At 39.7% G+C, this 22,373-nt stretch overlaps 2 protein-coding genes across 5 annotated transcripts in view; both read left to right on the top strand.

The window, feature by feature from the left end:
- Positions 1-5,356, top strand: part of LOC129748281 (uncharacterized) — a 32,747-nt gene extending 27,391 nt beyond the window's left edge. The window contains exons 1-4 of one of the 3 annotated variants that reach the window (XM_055742820.1): positions 3,716-3,907; positions 4,596-4,889; positions 4,963-5,073; positions 5,140-5,356. In XM_055742820.1, coding sequence (XP_055598795.1) covers positions 3,836-3,907; positions 4,596-4,889; positions 4,963-5,073; positions 5,140-5,262 — 600 coding nt within the window. In that variant the 5' untranslated portion in view covers positions 3,716-3,835 and the 3' untranslated portion in view covers positions 5,263-5,356. Of the gene's footprint in view, positions 1-3,715; positions 3,908-4,032; positions 4,163-4,595; positions 4,890-4,962; positions 5,074-5,139 lie in introns of those variants that run through there. The other 2 variants (XM_055742822.1, XM_055742821.1) reach the window with 2 other exon arrangements.
- A 12,987-nt stretch (positions 5,357-18,343) lies between these two features.
- LOC129749180 (uncharacterized) lies at positions 18,344-21,639 on the top strand. Of its 2 annotated transcripts, none has more exons than XM_055744104.1 (4): positions 18,344-18,462; positions 19,638-19,931; positions 19,986-20,096; positions 20,170-21,639. In XM_055744104.1, the coding sequence occupies exons 1-4, from the start codon at positions 18,364-18,366 to the stop codon at positions 20,251-20,253; spliced, it is 588 nt and encodes a 195-aa protein (XP_055600079.1). In that variant the 5' UTR covers positions 18,344-18,363; the 3' UTR covers positions 20,254-21,639. The 2 variants fall into 2 exon arrangements, with proteins under 2 accessions (XP_055600079.1, XP_055600080.1); XM_055744105.1 differs by having other exon boundaries at positions 19,986-20,100.
- The last annotated feature ends 734 nt before the right edge of the window (positions 21,640-22,373 follow it).

Genomic DNA, 22,373 nt, shown 5'->3' with positions numbered 1-22,373 from the left:
TTTAGAAATTTTTTGCTGTGTGCAGTTTGAGATATTTTAATCTAAGTGAAAGTACTCTTTTATTTTTTTCCAAAATTTAATATTTGGAGCTTAACTCAAAAACTGTTTTACTGAGATTTTTTTGAATTTCAGTTTTGAATTCAGGGCCCAATTTCACGATTTTTTTTTTAAATTTTGTAACTTGTGTTATTGATTATCATTAATATTAACATATCGTCACACAAATTGCACATGCAATCATTACATTACTAGGTCTCTCCACTGAAATTTTCATCAATTTCCATCTATAAATTCTAGCGTTATTCACAAATCAATGAATGTGTTGCATTTTTTTCGAACATATTTCTTATTCCACTCTTGCCGATGAAATCTAGCCGGTGCATTTTGGCCTAATTTCTTTTGCTAGTTCCGGGGCTGTCTTAAAACAATCAATAGTTTTTTGTTTTACTTTTGTACATGAATACATACAGTTTTGAACTGTTTTCAACTGAAATGTTCCTTTTATTCACAGAATTGTACAGTCTGTAAAAAAAATTCAAGATGGAATTTATTTTAGTATAATTCTTCGTAAATAAATAGGCATTGCATTTCAAAATCACTCTCTAACTGGACCCACTGAGTTTGTTCACTTTGAGCGTCCCGATCTACTAGGACTTGTTGTTGTTACGAAACTTATTTAACCTGCACAGATAAGACCCACAAGAGAATAGCGCCGATGCCGACGCCGACGCCTATTTAACACTGCCAGACGTACTTACTAACTTACTTATTTAGGTACTTACGTGAGAGATTTGTTTGTACACGGCAAAATTTAAAAACTCAATAGTAACTTTTTTGTACGCAACTCGGACAAAATGTTCAGGGGCTCTATGTTATGTTTAATGCATTAAACTCAACTCTAAGTTTAGCATATTTAACTCAACTTTAAGTTTAATGCATTTTACTCAACATAAAGTTTTCCGATTTTTTCTCGCTGGTGCGTAGAAATTCATAATTGTACAAAATAGTGAATTTATTCGAATATAATAAAATAAATAGAAGGAATTTAATTCTTATTTGATTTATTTACCAATTCGTTATACATTCATTGCTTCCGAACTAGTTTATACATAGTACCTTCTTAATTAGATCTTCTTGACGGCAATGACGGCATTGGTGGCAGCAGCTCCAGCATACTTAGCAGTGTCACACTTGTTGGATTCCGTTGACGTGACCATTGTGCTTCAGTTAATCTCGTAATTCAGTCGCTTGAAGGACACTGAAACACACTCCTGCGAAGGCGGAGTGTTTCCCCAAAATTTCCGCATTATGTAGTCGGAAAAACTGTCCTGCTCCGAAGTTCAAATGAAACCATCTGTAAGAAAAAAGGGGTATTGCAATAGCCCGTAATTCCGTAAATATTTAAATTAGGTACTTTACCTGATCAGATTGAGGTCCTCCCCTTAAGTAATAAAAGCTTTATATACACGACTCGAACAGTTTGTCAAGTCAAACACATAGATGCCACGTCGTCCATTTTCTGCTCCTTGGGCACTTCCGCTAGCGGTTCCTGTAGATTCTGTAGGAACAGATTATTTAAATGTCAGTTGATTATACAAATCTGATAACTACTGACCTAATTTGGTTGCCTCCGGAGAAGTACAGAAATATACTCCGAACTCGATCGACTTGCGAAAAACTCCTTTTCCGGAGGAGCGGATGAAGCATCGGTAATAATGGTAGTCGACCGATATCCTTTACCAGGGATGGATTTCTGGTCTTACCTTTCCAAGAGGAGAATCTAATCTTCACCGATAGAACTTGTCGGACCGGAAAATATTCTTCGCGATTCGGTGCGAACAACCGATCAACCGCGTCAACAACCACCGCCCAAAATTAAAACAAAATGGAAATCCAAAAGGACTCACCCGAAAGTTTTATAGATTAAGCTTTTGGGATGCATAGAAAATAAGAAATCAGAAGAATGCAACTGAGAGTAAATGTCAAAAAACTCTCGGTTGCGTAAAATAACTTACTCGGTATGTTTTTGAAATTTTGCGTGTATCGTCAAGTGACTTGTGCGATGATGAGAACGCGAGAAATGAGCTGACCGGCAAAACAATGAACCAAGGAATATTTAAATAAGGTAGTGTCGAGAGCCATATTGGATTTTTTTTTGTGACGTCACAAAAACGAATGTATCGAAAATTTATATGCGAATGTCAGAAGTTTCAAAGAAAAACATGTTTTAGAACGAAAATGAATTCCAATTTCATTTTGATTGTGTTGTAAGACCTCTATTTCACTATGTTATGAAATTTTCTGGTCCTTTGAAGATTGCATTGTTTTTTCTTATTTTAATAATGAACGCAATGTCATCTTGAAGCTAAAACGTTCAAAAACGGAGAAAAAATCTACTTTTAAAAGGTCTAGCTGGTAGTTATTGAGTGTTCAACTGATTGTCATGATTTTTATTCAATCGGTTTACCTTATTCAATTCTTATGTAGAACAATTAACATCAATTGATTATTGTTAACTCGATTTACTAAAATGCGAATAAATAAATGTGGTTTTATATAAAAGTTCGTTTTTTGATAATTTTTTTGTAATAAGGTTCTTAAACTGCACTGACTTGATCATTTTCATGGAAGACTTTGAATTAATTTTAAAGTTTTGCAAATTTCAGTACGGAAAATCCACCATTTTTTCGAACTTCGATGGTCTATTTCATACAAAAACTACTCGAAAATCCATCTTTTTTCGTACCAATCTTAAAGAGCAGGAATCCTTCTAGAATAACAGGTATTAAAAGTGGAACATTTCCAGCAAATTGTTCAAATTATCAAAGAAAAAGGCAAATTTCCTAGTAAATTAACAGATTTTTCGTGATTGTGACGTCGCAGTGTGTACTAATACTAAAGCAGGGCTGCCTCGACACTACCTTCTTTAAATATTCCTTGACAATGAACCACGATTTGGTAGGTACACGAGATAGTTTGGGAAATTGGAATCTCAAATCAGTGAACAAACTAGAAATTGCATATGAACCTTTCTCTCTAAGAATGTGAACAAAAACATCCCACTTTTGATTTTCTTTTGTAAACCACGCATGGAAATAACCATGCCTTGGCGGCATGTTCTCGTTAAAGCTCTCCAAGTTATGAAACAAGTGTTTTTATATTTAAGGTTATTGAAAGCGTGACCCAAGTGTAGAACCATATGACAACAAGTTTTTTTATAACTGGACTGCTAATATTTCCAACATATGTTTTTGAACCATTTAAATTGCATTATTAAGCTTTTAAGCCAATTAGTCTTCCACTTTAAATATTCTAACTTAATTGTAGCATTCCACGTGTATAACTAACAGCTTATAGTTTATTGAGAGCTATTAACTTATAGTTAAACTATCAAGAGGCTTGACTGGAATCATTATTAAACATGGCACATTTGGAAAAAAAAAATGTAAATGTTATCAAATTTATATAATCTAATTCGCCATAGCCGCTCACAATGTTTAAAACTGTACTGTCTCTGGATTGTACTGTACTATATAAGTTAATTATTTTTGAAAACTTACTAATGACTCGGTGTACAACATACCGTATAATCTGAGCCGACAAACGTTTACTTGACAGCATCTCAAACGTCTCAGATCTTGCTATTCGATTACATACCGCTGTATGCGAAAGATCAATCAACGATTAACTAAATAGAGCTGCAAGTTATTCCCACGGCTGTGAATGCAAACTACATCGTAGAAAAATCATGTTTTAAAGCGTCGCTAGCCGTTGAACCTTGAAGACAAGTTTTATTTGTTTAGTTCAGTGTTCTTCCTGTTTCGTCCCGAAAAAAATGTTATCCCGATTAAATTTGAGCATCGCTGGATTTCTTGTGACCACATTTTTTGGAATCGTGGTGGCTTGTGTAAGTTCGAAACGAGCTTAAGAGCATTTAATTCAAATTTGAACCTTAAGAGACGTTACTATATAAACTCAGTTCCAAGCTTTGAGAAGCTTTATATGCGTAAACATTATCAATCAATGATGCTATTAATGTACCGAAAGGCAAATTCGTTAGACCAAGCCCACCGGGCATTGCTATTTTGGTCGATATTTAGATGTCTTGATCGGTTGCGTTTCTATCTACTAACTGATTTTCGCACGCATTATTGCCAGCCAGGTTGGTATTTGTGTTTGTTTATTTTCTAATAGTGACGACCGGCTGCGTTACTATCGGGTTGCTAACGAACGCATCCTGTAACAACCCACTGCTCGAATGCTTTTTCTCGAATCAAGTTAGCGACTGTTGGTGCGATGATGGGTTGATAGATATGTTGCTGAATGTACTTGATTCGAGGTTTAGCAACCATTGGTGGGCTTGGTCTTATCTAAGAGGACAAAAATGATGTTTATGACTCTTTCCATGGCGACCGTAAGAACACTAAACAATCTTGAAAAACTTTTTTGATGAATACCCAGAAGAAATGTTGGTTAAAATAATTGCTCTGCTATTTCTGATATTTGATGCTGATTTGTTTAGATTTAACAGATTAATTTGTCTATCACATAAACATATTGAAAACAAAAAACTAATACCTTCTGATGTCTTTTAGCACGGTGGTTACAAAGTGAAAATCATCAAAATGGAGAACTGCGCCGGTCCAGAGGCGATCGTCAAAATTCAGGACAATTTAACTGCGGTACTGACTAGGAAATGCGACTTTAAAGCGCAGAGTTGCCTGGACCACAAGCCTTTTGCCGAGGCCGAAGCCAAGTATACGATCAAAATCCATGGTATTCCGTTCATCAAGGGAACGGCTGATCTTTGCCAAAAAGTACCCAAATGGTCCCTGGCAGCTCCCGTTGTGTGGGCGTTCAATTTCAACAACAAGTGCCCGATGGGTGAGGTGGGATTCCGTGAAATATATAAACGAGTATCAATTATAAGTCTGTTTATTATTCCTATTTCTCAATTTATAGGGAACTCTTTGCACCGATAAAAAACGTGTTTTCAACATCAGTCCGTTCAAGCAGTTTCTGCCATTGATGGTTGGCAGAATAGAAATGCAAATTGACGTGAAACACGATGCGGTAAGTTAAAAATCTTGAATAATTTCATCAAATCAAAAAAAAAATTGACACAACATCTATTTGTAGGGCAAAAGTTGCATCAGATCCGAAATAGAGCTGTTTAAAGAAGAAATACCGGAAAGAGCGACAAAACCCGTGATGAAAACTCAAAGCATCGATACAAATACTGCTACAAACAGTTCATCCTAAATAATGTGACATCAAAATTTAAGCTTTATAGATTGCAATATTATTTCCAAAGGAAAATTAAAACTACAGAGAAAGCTGCTTCCTCTAGAATCAATATTTTTGGTGTTTAAATTATAGTAAAACAAGGAAAATCATCTTAAACCCATGACAATAAGGATGGCGCTAAGCTTTGTGGAGATTTTCCAAATTTACGTGTTTCTTTTAAATCTAAAACAGTTCACAATGCACAGTGTTCCAGGACGAAATTATATCTCGACAAAATTATAACAATAACAAACAGAGATAGACAAAAAGCGTCTTCAGCAAAAATGCTCATCAAACCATGTGCTTTAATAATCTTTAGTCATATATAAGGCCGTGCCATTTTTGCATGATTTACGCTTAAAAACTGTTTTCAGTGAAAAGATAAAGCCAAACAGTCTTCTACAAAGTTGTAGCCAACGGTTTTTAAGGCAACTTTACTGAAAATACTACATACACATGATTTTTTTTAGTAAAAAGTTGTACAAACGAATAAAATTTTCTATGTCGGCATTATTTAGTTCAATTCATAAATATTTGATTGTGAAATTATGAGAGATAAATTATTTTTAAAACTTGAGGAGAAAAATTCCAAAGTTAATTTTTAACACAAATTCTCACACTTTGGATATAAGTCAATCCGATCTCCAATAGTTTGTAAGAAGAGTAAGTTATGGTCAAAACAAATTTGCATATTTTTTTAAACGGTCGGACTTTTTGTTGAAAATCATCAGAAAATGAACATCATCAGTCGAAAAGTAACCTTGTTTAGAAGCTAACTGTACGGCTATCGTGTCGCGAAAGAATCGTTGTTTTCTAAACGTCCAAAGCGCATTTAGTTTATCAACCTGCTTAATATTCACGGACAAGAACGTTGCAGTGAACGTACGATAGGAAAATAGGAGAAATAACCCCGTTAAGTAGTTTTTCTTGGGCAATTCGTATAGTCTCTAGCTTCTATTGTTTGGATCAACCAAACAAACGTGCTTCCTCGTCCATCCATTTTGATTGAATCAAGTATCAGAGACGAAAAACCTTTCTGCACCAGAAAGTTATTGAACGAAATTTCGGTCTAAGGGGACCATGGAGGATAAACCCCGAGGGGGTAGACGGGCTTCTACAGATGTAGACAGTTCACCTATACCCCCCTACGAAGAGTGTCTCTACGGAAAGAACGTGGAACGTTTGAGCTTTTAAAAACAATAACCCGTTTGGATCTTAACACCACAGTCTAGGTGGTTGACCACCCGACCCTGAATAAGGTTCAGGGACTGTGTTACCAGGCGGACACTGTAGACCTGTCACCCAAAAAGCCCAAGCCCAAAAAGCAGCGAAGCCGCGTTAGGGAAAAAGGTGAAGCTATCGTAGTTAAGGCGCCAGAGGGTACGTACGCGGACGTGCTTCGTCAGATGCGGACCGACGACAAGCTTGCTGGACTAGGTGAAAACGTGAGGAGGATCCGTCGTACTCGTTCCAGTGAGATGATCCTCGAGTTGAAACGAAGTTCAGCAACAAAGAGTGCATCCTTCAAGGTGCTAGCGGAGGAAGTTCTAGGCGAGAAGGCGGAGGTGCGTGCGCTATGTCACGAAGTAACCATCCGTATCAAAAACTTCGACGAAATTACGGCAGAAGATGAAGTCAGGACAGCGTTAGTCGATCAGTGTAAGATCGGTGAAGATCAGATCTCGATCCGATTGAGACAGGGTCCTCCCAAATCCAGAACACAGGTTGCAATTGTGAGGCTTCCAGTGGTAGCAGCCAACGCAGCCCTCGAGTGCAGACGGCTAAAGGTGGGATGGTCAGTTTGTCAGATAACCATCTCCCAGCAACCAGAGGTAAGCTTTCGATGCATGGAGTACGGCCACAAGTCGTTTGACTGCAAGGGAGTTGACAGACGAGGATTATGCTGGGGGTGCGGAGAATCTGGTCACATAGCGGCTAGCTGCAGTAAGCCGGCGAAGTGTCTTATTTGCACTGGTGACCATGTAACTGGCAACCCAAGGTGTTCTGCCTACCAAAAGGCGCTAGCAGCGATACCAAGGGCTTGGAAGTAATCCAAATCAACCTCAACCACTGTCACGAAGCAAAACAGCTTCTGCAACAGATTGCGGTGGAAGAGAAGCTAGACATAGCGTTAGTAGCAGACCCCTATTATAGAGCCCTGAATGGCACAAATTGGGTGACCGATAGTGGTCACAAGAAGTGGTCACATCGAATGAAGAAGGCTTCGTGATAGCCAAAGTCAATGGGATCTTCTTCTGTAGCTGCTACGCTCCACCGAGGTGGACCTTGGAGAAGTTTTGCGCTACGATGGATAGGATAGTCGAGTTGCTCACAGGCCGAAGCCCCGTTATTATCGCTGGGGATTTCAATGCGTGGGCCCAAGAATGGGGTAGTTCCCTTACGAACGCCAGAGGACAGAGTCTACTTGAAGCACTTGCAAGGCTGAATGTGGACCTGGCGAACGTAGGTAATACTAGAACCTACCATAGAGAGGGACGTGAATCCATTATAGATATCACATTTGCTAGTCCCAGATGGACAAGTAATTGGAGGGTTAGCGAGGACTACACACATAGTGACCACTTTGCGATTCGTTATCGTGTGGGTAAAAGTGCACAGTCAGTCAGAGGAGAGGTAATGACAGGTGAACGACGCTGGAGGACAAAACAATTTGACCGGAATGTCTTTGTCGAGGTTTTGAAATGGGAGCAAAACCTGTCAAACTTGTCGGCGGAAAACCTGACGAAAGTACTCACACGTGCTTGTGACGCAGCAATGACGAGGAGAGATAATCGTAGAAACCCACATCCACCAGTTTATTGGTGGACTGCGGAAATCGCGATTTTGCGTGCCAGCTGCCTTCGCGCTAGGCGAAACATGCAAAGAACACGAACTCAAATGGAGAGAGACGAGCGTAGGCCGCTTTTCAAAAATGCGAAAAGAAACCTCTGCAAGGCAATTAAAGAGAGTAAAAAGGCATATTTAAGGAAACTTTGTCTTGATGCCAATGACCGACCATGGGGCGATGCCTACAGGATAGTTATGGCAAAAAACAAAAACGGTAGCACACCACCTGAAATGTGCCCCAACAAACTGAGGGAAATAACGAGAGAGCTGTTCCCTCATCATGATATCAATAGCTGGCCGCAAGTCCCGTACGACTGGGATACAAGCAAGGAGGAGTTAATATCGTTGGAAGAACTGCGCGACATCGCCAAATCCCTTCAACTGGAAAAGGCTCCGGGTCCAGATGGTATCCCGAACATTGCAGTTAAGGCCGCGATTATGGAATTTCCCGAAATGTTCCGACCGTCACTGCAAATTTGTATAGAGGAAAGAATGTTTCCAGATATTTGGAAACGGCAGAAGCTGGTTCTGCTGCCCAAACCAGGAAAGCCATTGGGGAACCCATCGGCATACAGGCCAATATGCCTACTGGATACGGTTGGAAAGATTCTGGAAAAGGTGATCTTGAATTGTATCCAGCGGTACACCGAGGGCGAAGGCGGATTGTCCAACAATCAATTCGGCTTTCGAAAAGGGCGAAGCACCGTCGACGCCATTCGAACTGTCATCGAAACGGCTGATAAAGCCAGACTCAAGAAGAGAAGAGGGGACCGTTTTTGTGCGGTAGTAACATTGGACGTGCGTAACGCCTTCAATAGTGTCAGCTGGGCAGCGATTGCTTCTTCGCTTATTAAAATGAGGATACCGAAATATCTCTGCAAATTAGTGGAAAGCTATTTCCAGATCCGCAAGCTTCTATACATGACGAGCGAAGGATTTCAGGAAATGGATGTTACAGCTGGAGTGCCGCAAGGGTCGATACTGGGCCCGGTTCTGTGGAATATTACGTATGATGAGGTGCTGACATTAAGCCTGCCAGAGGGAGTAAAGCTGGTTGGTTTCGCGGACGACGTCGTACTACTAGCGACGGGTTACTCTACAGAAATCGTCCAGCTAAGAGCTTCAGAGGCTGTAGATGCGGTAGAGAGCTGGATGCACTCCAAAAGTTTGCAGTTGGCTCACCACAAAACCGAGATGGTCCTGATATCAAACCTGATTTCACCGCAAACAGGCAGGATTACAGTTGGATCATGCACTATCGAATCAAAGCGTGAGCTTAAATATTTGGGTGTGATGATTGACGACCGGCTCAGCTTTAAAAACCACGTTGAGTATGTGTGCAAGAAGGCGGCAACAGCAACGGCCGCACTCACGAGGATAATGACGAACAACTCGGGGATCCGAAGTAGTCAGCGAAGGATAATTTCGAGTGTAGTTTCGTCAATCCTTCGATATGGAGGGGCGGCCTGGAAATCTGGTCTTAACATCCGGTGTAACCAGCAGAAGCTGAACAGCGTACAGAGGCGAATGAATTTGCGGGTCATCAGTGCATACCGCACCGTTTCGTCGGAGGCTGCATGCGTTGTAGCGGGAGTCATGCCCATCTCGGTTTTGTTGGTGCAGGACTCATATTCCTACGAAAAGAGAGGCACGCAAAACGTAAGAACAAGAGCCAGAGATAGCTCCATGGCCAACTGGCAGCACCTGTGGGACAGCTCGGAAAGAGGAAGGTGGACCCATCGTTTGATCCCAAACATCAAAGAGTGGATGGAGAGAAAGCATGGCGAAGTGGATTTCTACATGACGCAATTCCTGACTGGTCACGGATGCGTATCATCATAGATTCGGACATGCGGCCTCGCCGGTCTGCCTAACATGCGGTGACGTGGACGAGACACCGGAACACGTGGTATTCTATTGTCCAAGATTTGAAGAGGAACGTGCCAACATACTCGCCGCCTGCGGACCAGAAACGACAGCGGAGAACATGTTGCCGAAGATGTGTGATGACATTAACAAATGGCAGGCAGTCAGTGATGGGCTCGCCCGGATAATGACTGCTTTGCAAAGGAGTTGGAAACTGACACAAATTGCGATTGACGTAGGATAACGTAGGTTAACTTTACTAAGCTTAAAGAGTCCGAAGCTGTGAAATGAACTACGCAAAACAATCAGCGTAGCCGATGGGACCACAATGTGAAGATGATGTTGGGCGGGCAGGATGATATTTAATTTAAATAAGAACCTCTTGGCGAGTGTTGCGAAAGTAGCGCTATGCGTGAATTAGACACCCCCTACCGAAGTATTGCCTTAGGGCAGGTACCGGTTTGGGAAATAGTCTGACGCCCCAGGTGGAGTTTAGGGCATATGTATATACGGATGAGTATATAACGAGTTGACCCATTGTTCCCATGTAGACACGGCACTCGACGTGCATTGGGACCAATTCGTAAAATTCCTTCTTCGAATTTACCACCTGGGTAACCAAAAAAAAAAAAAAAAGAAAAGAAAAAGACCTGTCACCGGATGAGCTGCTGAATGAGTTAAAATCTCAGGGTGTTTTAGCTGTTCGTCGGATCACACGCAGAGAAGACGGCAAATCTGTCAACACTCCGCTTATCGTTCTCTCCTTCTCGGGCACACGACTCCCGACTGAAATCTTTTTCGGCTGGACTAGAGTACCAGTTCGTACATACTACGAATCTCCGATGGTGTGCAAAACCCCGAAAACGGATAGTATCAAGCCAGTCGAACAAACCCTCTTTCGCGACTGGAGTGATTGGTAGTGCCGTAGCCCACATTCTTCGAAAAGCTGCAGAAATCCTGGAACTGACAAAGAAAATTAGAAAGCTAATGTTACTACAGACTATTTGCGATAATCTCGAAGCAAAATTTGATAAACTCAAAGGGATGTACGAACGAAAAATGCAACGAATATAACGCCCTTCAGTCAGAAATCAAAGCGTCGAATACTTTCTTGAAACCTTCGGAATCATCCGCCAAAAAACCTGTGATTGTTTCTGCACCTGAAATCGCTTATAAAAAAACACGGTCCAAAAGCAAAACAAGATCGGCCTACATTGATATACCGAACAACGATCAAACCAAAAACACCCCTAAAGGGAAACGAGGGAACCGCTCTCCGCCGAATATGGAGCCAAAAAAGTTCATCAGTACCGCCGCTAATCAGAAAAACGCCGATTCAAAAATGATCCAACCTAACAGCGACTCATCTGATTACGAAATCCCTGAAACTCCTGGAACAAATTCGACACTCGGAAGAAGTCCAAACGAAAACAGTTTATTTCGTCTTGAACGTGAATAATACTTTCTCGCACTTAAGACTTAAGCACGGCCACAACACTCCACCCATCTTAAAAAAACAACAACAACAACGTCAGTAACACCTGGAACGGAACTCAGATACTTCAGTTAGCAATGAACCAGCCACCGGAGAAACTACAAACCACTTCAACCAATCCAGCTACTCCAAAACCATACAACGACACGCTTCAACCCGTTTCCACCCCGAGCCACAGTCTCCAGGAGACTGCCGGTTTGGGGTCACGAGTAAGTACCCATGTTTATACTAACCGAACCGAACCCAACGCTGTAAACCATTACAGATCCAACACATGCAGCAACTCGGCCAACAACCAACACCTACTAACGTCATCACCCAGCTGGGATCCTGACGAAGGCGCAAGCTCGAGACGCTTCCCATCAATTACACTAGTTTACAAAATTTTAAAAAAATCGTGAACTTGATTAACTGACCAACATTTTTAATGTGAAATCGGGCGCTGAATCCGAAAATGAAATTCAAAAAAATCTCAGTAGAGCCGTTTTTGAACTATGCTCCAAATATGAAATTTTGAAAAAATTAAAAAAGTTCTTGTACTTAGATTAAAATATCTCGGACGGCATAACAGTAATTTGAAATCCCTCTTTTGCATATTGAAGGTGAATAAGTTTTCTATCGATCATCTGAACACTGTTTTTGCGTTTGACCAACAGTATTGCTGATATTAGTGACTTTATGAGACAAAAAATTATAAAAAACGCATTTTTTAGAGAAAATTTTGTTTCAACGAATGTTTTAGACTCGATGGTAGCATTTAAAAAATCTGATTTTCTTTTGCGCTTAAATATCAATTCAAAACAAAGATTTCAAGTGGTTATTTATCAAAATCGGTGGAAAATTGAAGAAGTTATTGCTACTTTACAATAACTGAAATTTTTGGAGTTTTTAATAATTTAACAAACCGCAGTACACTTATCATAGTATAGGAAGAATGAAACATGATAAATCTCACTCGCTCCAAGTCAAAATTATTTATTAGCTTACCAGAAGGTCATATGCCAAGTTTCAGGAAGATCTGTTCATAGGGAGGGGTTGCTTGAGTCTCAAACGTGAATAAAGTTTTGTGATATTTCGCCCGGAAGGATCGAAAAATACTGGTTTTTCATCAATAACTTTTTTCATCACTAGTTGATTGTTTTTTATGGTTGATTTTCTTAAAGCCTAAGTTGAGACAAATATTTCACCCGAAGACTGTAACTCGATTGGATTTGAAACAGAAAAGTTATTGCGGTTCAAAGGCCGCAAACTTTGTCCAACACGCAATGAGTACTTTTTACGCATTGCGTTTTATACGAAAATTTTCGACCAAAATACAATCTTTGAACCGCAATAACTTTTCTATTTCAAATCCAATCGAGTTACAGTCTGCGGGTGAAATATTTGTCTCAACTTAGGCTTTTAGAAAATCAACCATAAAAAACAATCAACTAGTGATGAAAAAAGTTATTGATGAAAAACCAGTGTTTTTCGTTCCTTCCGGGCAAATTACCTCAAAACTTTATTCACGTTTGAGACTTAAGCAACCTACTATGCTATGGTCAGATCTTCCTGAAACTTGGCATATGACCTTCTGGTAAGCTAATAAATAATTTTGACTTGGAGCGAGTGAGATTTATCATGTTTCATTCTTCCTGTACTATGATAAGTGTACTGCGGTTTGTTAAATTATTAAAAACTCCAAAAATTTCAGTTATTGTAAAGTAGCAATAACTTCTTCAATTTTCAACCGATTTTGATAAATAACCACTTGAAATCTTTGTTTTGAATTGATATTTAAGCGCAAAAGAAAATCAGATTTTTAAAATGCTACCATCGAGTCTAAAACTTTTGTTGAAACAAAATTTTCTCTACAAAAATGCGTTTTTTATAATTTTTTTTCTCATAAAGTCACTAATATCAGCAATACTGTTGATCAAACGCAAAAACAGTGTTCAGATGATCGATAGAAAACTTATTCACCTTCAATATGCAAAAGAGGGATTTCAAATTACTGTTATGCCGTCCGAGATATTTTAATCTAAGTACAAGAACTTTTTTATTTTTTTCAAAATTTCATATTTGGAGCATAGCTCAAAAACGGCTCTACTGAGATTTTTTTGAATTTCATTTTCGGATTCAACGCCCGATTTCACTTTAGAAATGACCTTCAGTTTACTGAGTTCAAAAATGCTGTAAACTAGTGTTACCAACGCAACGTTCCGGAGCCCATCAGAACCAGAAAATCCGGGCCTCACGAATCAACAACCTCCTCTGAGCCAACCGGACACAACCGACTATAGTAGCAGCCATAAACCGAGAGCGAAAGTCATAGCTATCCACTGGAATATACATATGTGGTCTAAGAGGACACCTGGCAGAGCTACAAAATCTCATACTCAACGACAACCCCTCGATAATAGCCCTACAAGAAACTAAATGCAGCATCAATGATTTCCCCACCTGTAACCTCAAAAAGGATTACTGCTGGAAACTTAAATCTGGATCCACCTGCTCATCGCAACATGGAGTAGCTCTGGGTTACAGACAACAGTTACAGATCTGCAGTGGGTGGCAGCTTCTGTAAATCATCCTATCCAAACAACCTTCGTATCAATCTACCTCACCCCCAACGGCGCCCCTGAGCAATGCTTTTTAAGTCTTCAGGATATCATGAAAGCGCTTCCTTCACCTGTCGTACTGATGGACGATTTCAACGGCCACAGTCCGTTATGGGGCAGTTGTAAATCAAATATGATGGGAGAAATGATTGAGCAGTTCATTACTGATCACAACCTCGCACTTCTTAATACAGGAGATTACACCCGTTTGGGTCCGGTTTCTGGATCTACCTCTCCACTGGATCTTACGTTAACATCTTATTCATTGGGAAACAAGTTCATCTGGAATGTTGACGAGGATTGCAGGGATAGCGACCACTTTCCAGTAAAACTATCTATAAACTCAGACCACCAATCAACTACAATTCGACACCGTTGGATATTGGAGCGAGCTGACCGGGGAAAATTTGAAAAACACATACAGGAAGCTTTACCACCTCATTTGAAGTTAAATAGTAATGAACTTGTCTCGATTATTAAAAACGCCGCCCACAAAAGCATTCCAAGAACATCCGGAAGTATAGGCAAGAAATCCCTAGCCCTGGTGGAATCCGGAAATAGCTACACTGATTAAAAGTCGACGAAAAAAACTGAGAACCCTAAGAAAACTAGCCAACCATGATCTCCAAAAAAGGGCTGCTTTGAAGGACTTCCAAAACATTCGCAACGCCACACGAGCTGCAATTCGGGAAGCAAAAACTTGGTCATGGGAACAGTTTGTACAAGGTATCAATCCCAATACACCTACCCAGGACATCTGGAGAAGAGTTAATGCTTTACGTGGTTAACGTCGTCTTCATCAGTCTTCCCTTCTAATAGACGGAAAAATAATTGAAGATCCCTTAAAAATAGCGAATATTTTTGCAAGTGATTTTGCTGCAACCTCCGCTACCGAATATTATACTGACAAATTCCAAATCCGTTAACGTGAAACTGAAAAAATCCATGTATCGTTTGAGGGAGGAGAACACTTAGCCTTTAACACTGCCTTTGGAATCGAAGAACTTTTATGGGCACTGGATCGAAGCCACGGAAAATCCGCCGGATCAGACACCATTAGCTATTCCATCCTGAAACGTCTACCGTATGCTGCAAAATTGGCTCTTTTGAAAGTCTTCAATTGTGTCTGGAACTCCGGTCAGCTACCGGCTAATTGGAAGCACGGCATTGTAATTTCGATCCCTAAACCAGGTAAAAGCACAGAATACCAGATAATAATCGCCCGATAACATTGTTGAACTGCATTGGGAAAGTTATGGAAAGAATGGTGAATAGATGGCTAATCGGAAAGTAAAACTTCTTTCTACCGGTAACAACACTAGTAGCTTTTACTAGCGAACTCGCGACACTATTTTTCACCACCTACAAGTGAAGCCCTTTCACTTGAGCGGTCACAAGTTGAAATCGAAGTTAAACTAATTTTTCGCGGTACTAACCCTAGTAGCTTGTACTAGCGAAGTCGCGACACTATTTTTCGTCACTTACAAGTCAAACCCTTTCACAAGAGGGGTCGCATGTTGAAATCGGAGCTAAACTAATTTCTCGTGGTACTTACCCTAGTAGCTTGTACTAGCGAACTCGCGACACTATTTTTCACCGCCTACAAGTCAATCCCTTTCACTAGAGGGGTCGCAAGTTGAAATCGGAGCTAAACTTATTTCTCGCGGTACTAACCCTAGTAGCTTGTACTAGCGAAGTCGCGACACTATTTTTCGTCACTTACAAGTCAAACCCTTTCACAAGAGGGGTCGCATGTTGAAATCGGAGCTAAACTAATTTCTCGTGGTACTAATACTAGTAGCTTGTCTCCGGTCTCAGGTCCAAAATCTCATGTCTCAGGTCTCATGTTTCATGGCTGTTGTCTCATGCCTCATGCCTCATGTCTCAGGTCCCATGTCTCAGGTCCTATGTCTCTTGTCTCAGGTCTAAAGTCTCATGTTTCATGGTTCTTGTCTCATGCCTCAGGTCTCATGTCTTAAATCTCATGTCTCATGCAGAGGTCTCAAGTCATATATCTTGTCTCAAGTTCCAGGTCTCAGGTCTTAAGTCTCAGGTCTCCGGTCTCAGGTCTCGTGTCTCAGATCTTAGGTCTCATATCTCAGGTCTCAAGTCTCAGGTCTCAGGTCTCAGGTCTCAGGTCTCAGGTCTCAGGTCTCAGGTCCAGGTCTCAGGTCCCAGGTCCCAGGTCTCAGGTCTCATGCATCATGTTCTTAGTCTCAGAGCTAAGATTTTCCCAACTTCAAAAAGATTCTAAGTGTTTTCCTTTGAAAAGATCTGAAAACCGTGTCAATTCGCGAAATCCGTGTTAAAAAAAGCCGTGAAAAAAAACCGCGTAAAAAACCGTGTAAAAAAAACCTTGGTGTATTTAATTTTCAATTCTTTGTTTTGGAATTTTATATTTGAATCTTGTGTATCTGAATATTCACTTTTATACCCATTATTTATTGAGTAGGCATTTCAAATTTTTCCTGTACGTATCCAGGGGGGAAAGTTCGGGAATTGAGTTTCAAAATTTTAAACTTAAAACCGGGTAAATTTTGGGCAAATCCAGCTAAAATCTACGTATCTATTTTCCATAAAACAGCAAAAAAAGCCGAAAAATAAACAAATAAAAAATGATTTTTATCGAGGTACATCAACGGTGATCCAATCTTACAATTTTCTCACAGTTTCGAAAACTGCATGCATATGTATAATCCTTGAAAAAAAAACGGAATTTTTAACTAGATATCCGGGCAAACGGACCGGACCTTGTATTCCCAATTTTTTTCTTCGAAATTCTGGGTTATCTGGAATAGCTTTATTCAGATACATTAAAATACAATTAAATACAATCAAAGAAAAAAAAATGGGATTTTCAAATATTAATGTTTTGCCCCAGAGACACCGTGATGCAAAAGCAACAAGTCGAAAAAACCGATTTAAAAAAAAACTGCGAATTGATTCTCAGATTTTTGCAATCGAAAATTAATTTAAAAGAAACAGATTTTTGGATGTTCTACCACAAATCAGAATACGAATTAAAGATCCAATCCGGGATTCATGGACTTCTGTAACAATTTTTTTCAATCGATAAATGCTCCCAAATTTAGACTAATTTGTTTTTTTTTATTTTAAATTCCTCACAAAGAGTTTTTGTTTTTCAAATTAAAATTTGTTTATTTTTATATAACGAGAAACGAAAAATATTTATTATATTTAAATGAAAGAGTTGTTGGGTAATACAATCAAATGAACTGTTTTGATTTTTTAAACCAATATTTGAAAAAAAACAAGGACGAATGAATTTTTAAAAAAATTGTCTCAAAAGATTTCAAACTGCATTTTTATACTAAACAATTTTTTTTAAAGTTAATTTGGAAAATTTTACAAAAAAAAAAATATTCAAACGTTTTATCAGCATGCGCATAGCTTAAATATTTTATTTGTCACGATCAGCATTTTATTTGAACTAAATTTTTATTCCCTATTTCTTGATATTTTCAGGTAACAATTTTTTATGGTTTAAACTGCTAAACGAAACAAACAATTCTATCTACTTAGCTCAAGCTACATACTTACACTTTCTAGGTCAACATTTGTTTAGCTTAATAACCGGCATTATCACTTTATCTTCAGGCACTGTATCGATAATTGAGTTTGTTCTCGTTAACAACCTGTTTTAATTAACGCAGCACCTGCCATTCATCTTTTGACCCTACAATCATGCACTTAACGCCTCGTGAGAGTTTCACCAAATCACGTGCGAACCTTACTTAACTAGTCTCCGAGGGTATACAACATTGTTTCCTTTTAAAAATAGCGCTCGCTGTAAAGAGTTTTTTTTGATGAAATTAAAAAGCGATTATAAAATTTCCCATTGGTATCTTAAATACTGAATTGTTAACAATTTTGAATTACAACCTCACATCATAATAGTTGGAACAAATCTATTCATGAGATTCATTCGTCAAACAAATTGCTCTCAGCTGAGGTACTTCAAACTTACTTTGATTGATTCACTGTGCAGGAACCTGAATTGTTATTTAAAACAGGGAATGGATAATTGAAGAATCACTTTTTATTTAGAAAATCGTTCCAAATGCTGAATTCAAACATTAGGTAAACCTATTTTTATTTCAGTGAAATACCGATACTTTTCTGGTTATATTTTCTTTAGAAGTGTCAGTCAGAACCGCTATTATCAGAAAAACTATTACTACTTAATGTTTTCCCGTCAAGACAGTAGTTTTATTTCTTCTCTAGACTCGGTGAGGTTGTACTTGAATTATGATATCCTTGAAGTGTGAATCTAGTGTTATCTTCTGGTTTTATATAACTAGCGTTGTGATAATTTTTAGTTCAGTTTTTCCTTCAGTTCACGCATGTGTAAGTTGTTTTCTTAGGCTAAGTTACTTACACGAAACTAGAAAAAATCTCAAAATCAGAGTTTTACGATCGGAAATGCATGAATATAGAGATAAATATTATTGGTACCGTAAAACGGGGAAACTTTGATCACCGGGGTAACTTTGACCAACAATAAATTTTTCCATATTATCATCAATAACTCAGCCTATAGTTTAAATTTTTGAAAACTGTTTTACACGTATATGAGTATCAAGTATGCAAAATTTGGTTTGAATTTGAAAGTTTTTTTCTGTTTGTAAAATTGTAATTTCAAAATCCTTAAATACCTGTTTTTTCAAGGCTCGCAAACAAACAACTCTCCTGATGATACCAAAAAGTACTTAGAAGCAAACGGTTTGTTGAATGTGAACAAACAACTTTTTTTCTTTGTATATGTATAGTTATAGTGCTATTGATATAGTCATTAAATGTTAATTTTTTTTTATTTAAAAATTAAGGACATTTTCCAAGAGTAAGCCCGTATTGGAAAAATGGGTAAGAAACCTATCAACTGGAAAACTTTGAAGAAAAAATGATTTGATTTGATTTGAAATTCGTTTATTTGGAAGGGTGCCGTGCGCTAAAAGAAAAAATGAAAATGGAAATAATGGGAGTGCATAGGAGTATATGTAAAGGTAGAATTTCATTTGTATTTTGAAGCTGAAACTATTTAGCAATTGTTATAATTTTTGCCCCTAACTGTATGCAGCATCATTGTTATTTACGTTAAATAGCAAAGCAAAATTGATAAACGAGCATTTGTAAATGTTATGAAGGTGTTTTGTACCTTTTATTATCAATAAAACTTGATAAAACCGTCAAAATCGAGACTGATCAATGTTACCCCAAAGCATCAAATTCTGAACAGAGACGGAATCGATTTTTAAATCAAATTTAAAGAAGTCAAATAAATTTCTTCAACCATGTTTTACATTCATAGGAGTCCAGTACTGGTTTTAAAAATATGAAACATGCCACATTCCCCTTACCAGAAAAAATAATCGAAAAATATTAAAAAAAGTGATCAATCTTACCCCGGACTGCGGTAACGTTGTTTTGATATTTTAGGCAATTTTATCTGAATCGCTCATTTCAAACATTTTTTACGTTTTATAAATTAACCGTTTGAACTCCTTTTCTGAACATTTCTGCAGAATGGCGGCTATAAATTACGAATTGAAAAGACGGAAAACTGTGCCGGTCCGGATCCGGTCGTAAAAATTGAAGAAAACTTCAACGTCAGCTTGAGCAGAAGATGCTTGGTCCGATCGCATGGCTGCGTAGAAATTAAGGGTTACGAAAATGCTACAGCCGTATATATTGTGAGGGTATTCGGGATCCCCGTTATAAAGGGCGAACAGGATCTTTGCGCAAAAATAAGTAAATGGTCCCTGGCGTACCCAATTCTTAATACTTTCAATTTTCCCAATAAGTGTCCGGTGGAAAAGGTAAGTGTTAGAAAAAGAAATCGAAAAAATGTGTGATGTTAACTTATTTTTTAGACTACGATCTGCGCGGATTCTAAGCATGTTGTCAACGCAAATCCATTCAAGCAATTTCTTCCATTATTGTTCGGAAAACCTGTGCTGGAAATAAACATTAAGCACAATAATGTAAGTATGTTTTTTACTTAATGAAAAATTATGAACGAATTCAAAAATATATCAACGTAAATTTAATTTTCAGGGAGATTCTTGTATCAGAATGCAAGCTGAAATGTACAAAGAAAATTATTCTAAAAAGAAAAGCGCGGAATCCAATAAAGACTGATGAGGAAATCGACCAAAACCATGACATATGTACATAAATGCATCAAAATTGAAAATGAAAAAAAGGCAAACGTAACAAAACACGAGGTCACTCACAATTTTCCCGGATCGGGTACTGATTAAAGTGTCCATTTCCCGGCCATTTTATCGTTCCCGGAAATCGAGAAATCTGACGATCTTTTTCCCGGGAATTCCCGGGATCCCGGGAAATTTTAAGTAGTATCTAGTATTGCAAAATATTTCAAACTTTCTTAATGCGTCAAAAATTCAATAAGCAAACCAAAGACCCAAAAACAAAGTACTTTAACCGAAAAACTGGTCTGATTTTAGCTGCTAGGAAAAATATTCAGTTATGCTTCCGCTTCTCCAAATCCGAATTGCCGGGCCTTACGCCTGCCATCAGATTATGTACAGCCACCTTGTCCACCTTCTTCGCCGCAGAAAGCCATTATTTATTATTTTCATAGTATACCGTCTCACGACATAACTTGACGAACATAATTCCTATAATTCAGTCGGTCCATGGCAACCATTCTCCAATTTCTCGGGCACCCCACGTTCGCCAGATCATGCTCCACTTGGTCTAACCATCTCGCTCGTCTTGTTCCCACCGGATTCGTAGCGAACACCTGTTTTGCAGGACAGTCGTCAGGCATTCTCGCAACATGTCCCGCCCAGCGTACCCGGCCAGGCAACCTTCACCACCTTCTGGATACTGGGTTCGCCGTAGAGTCGCGCGAGCTCGTGGTTCATACTTCGCCTCCACACTCCGTCCTCCTGTACGCCGCCAAAGATGGTTCGATCGTGACCTTGTTATTACTGGACAAGCGGGTTCGGTCGGTCTCGGATCCGCAGGCCAGCATGTACCTCGTCTTGGACGTATTAATCATCAAACCAATCCTTCCTGCTTCGCGTTTCAGTTTGCTGTAGATGTCTTCCACCGCCGCAGATGATCTGCCGACTATATCAATGTCATCGGCAAAGCAGATAAGTTGACTGGATCTGTTGAAAATCGTGCCCCGCATTTCGCCCACCGCTCGTCGAATAACACCTTCTAGCGCCACGTTGAACATCATGCAGGATAGACCATCACCTTGTCGAAGCCCCCTGCGCGATTCGAATGAACTCGACAATTCACCCGAAATCCGCACACAGCACTGTGTTCCATCCATCGTCGCCTTGATCAGTCTGATCAGCTTCCCGGAAAAGCCGTTCTCGTCCATGATTTTCCATAGCTCGTTACGGTCGATCGTGTCGTATGCGGCTTTGAAGTCGATGAATAGATGGTGCGTAGGGGCTTGGTGTTCCCGGCATTTTTGGAGGATTTGCCGTAATGTGAAAATGTGGTCCGTCGTTAACCGTCCTTCCATGAAACCGCCTGATGACTTCCCACGAATCTGTTTACTTGTGGCGTTAGGCGGCGGAGTAGGATTCGAGACAACACTTTGTAGGCGGCATTGAGAACCGTGATCGCTCGGTAGTCCAATTTGTCGCCCTTCTTGTAGATGGGGCATATTACCCCCTCCTTCCACTCCTCCGGTAGCTGTTCTATGTCCCAGATCCGGACCATCAACCGGTGTAGGCAATCGGCCAACTTGTCCGGGCCCATTTTGATGAGTTCAGCTGCGATGCCATCCTTCCCAGCCGACTTGTTTCTATTCAGCTGGCGAATGGCTTCCTTAACCTCACTCATCGATGGGAGTGCCTCCTCTTCGTCGTTGGCTACGCCGGCGATGTACCTTCCCCCACCGTCTTGATCTACTGCATGTGCGCCGTTCAGGTGTTCATCGAAGTGCTGCTTCCACCTTTTGATCACCTCACGATTGTCCGTCAGGATGCCCCCATCCTTATCCCGGCACATTTCGGCTTGCGGCACGAAGCCTTGGCGGGATGCGTAGAGTTTCGGATAGAACTTTCGTGTTTCTTGGGAACGACGCAGCTGCTCCAGCTTCTCGAGCTCCTCCTCATCCAGGCGGCTCTTTTTCTCCTGGAAAATTCGGACTCGCTGCCTCTTTCGCTGTCGGTTATTTTCCACATTTTGACGGGTGCCTCTTTGCACAACTACTGCCCGCGCGGCATTCTCTTCGTCCATCACCCTCCTACACTCCTCGTCGAACCAGT

The sequence above is a fragment of the Uranotaenia lowii genome, chromosome 2 (assembly GCF_029784155.1).
Source record: "Uranotaenia lowii strain MFRU-FL chromosome 2, ASM2978415v1, whole genome shotgun sequence".
Lineage (NCBI taxonomy): Eukaryota > Metazoa > Arthropoda > Insecta > Diptera > Culicidae > Uranotaenia > Uranotaenia lowii.
Note: the sequence above shows the minus strand (reverse complement) of the source record. Positions and strands in the feature narration are given on the sequence as shown.

Bases quoted from the DNA above. Each gene is read 5' to 3' on its own strand.
- LOC129749180 (XM_055744104.1), top strand. From the start codon at position 18,364: ATGATATCCTTGAAGTGTGAATCTAGTGTTATCTTCTGGTTTTATATA. The intron at 18,463-19,637 runs GTAAGTTGTTTT...ACATTTCTGCAG, and splicing joins TTCCTTCAGTTCACGCATGT to AATGGCGGCTATAAATTACG. The intron at 19,932-19,985 runs GTAAGTGTTAGA...CTTATTTTTTAG, and splicing joins ATAAGTGTCCGGTGGAAAAG to ACTACGATCTGCGCGGATTC.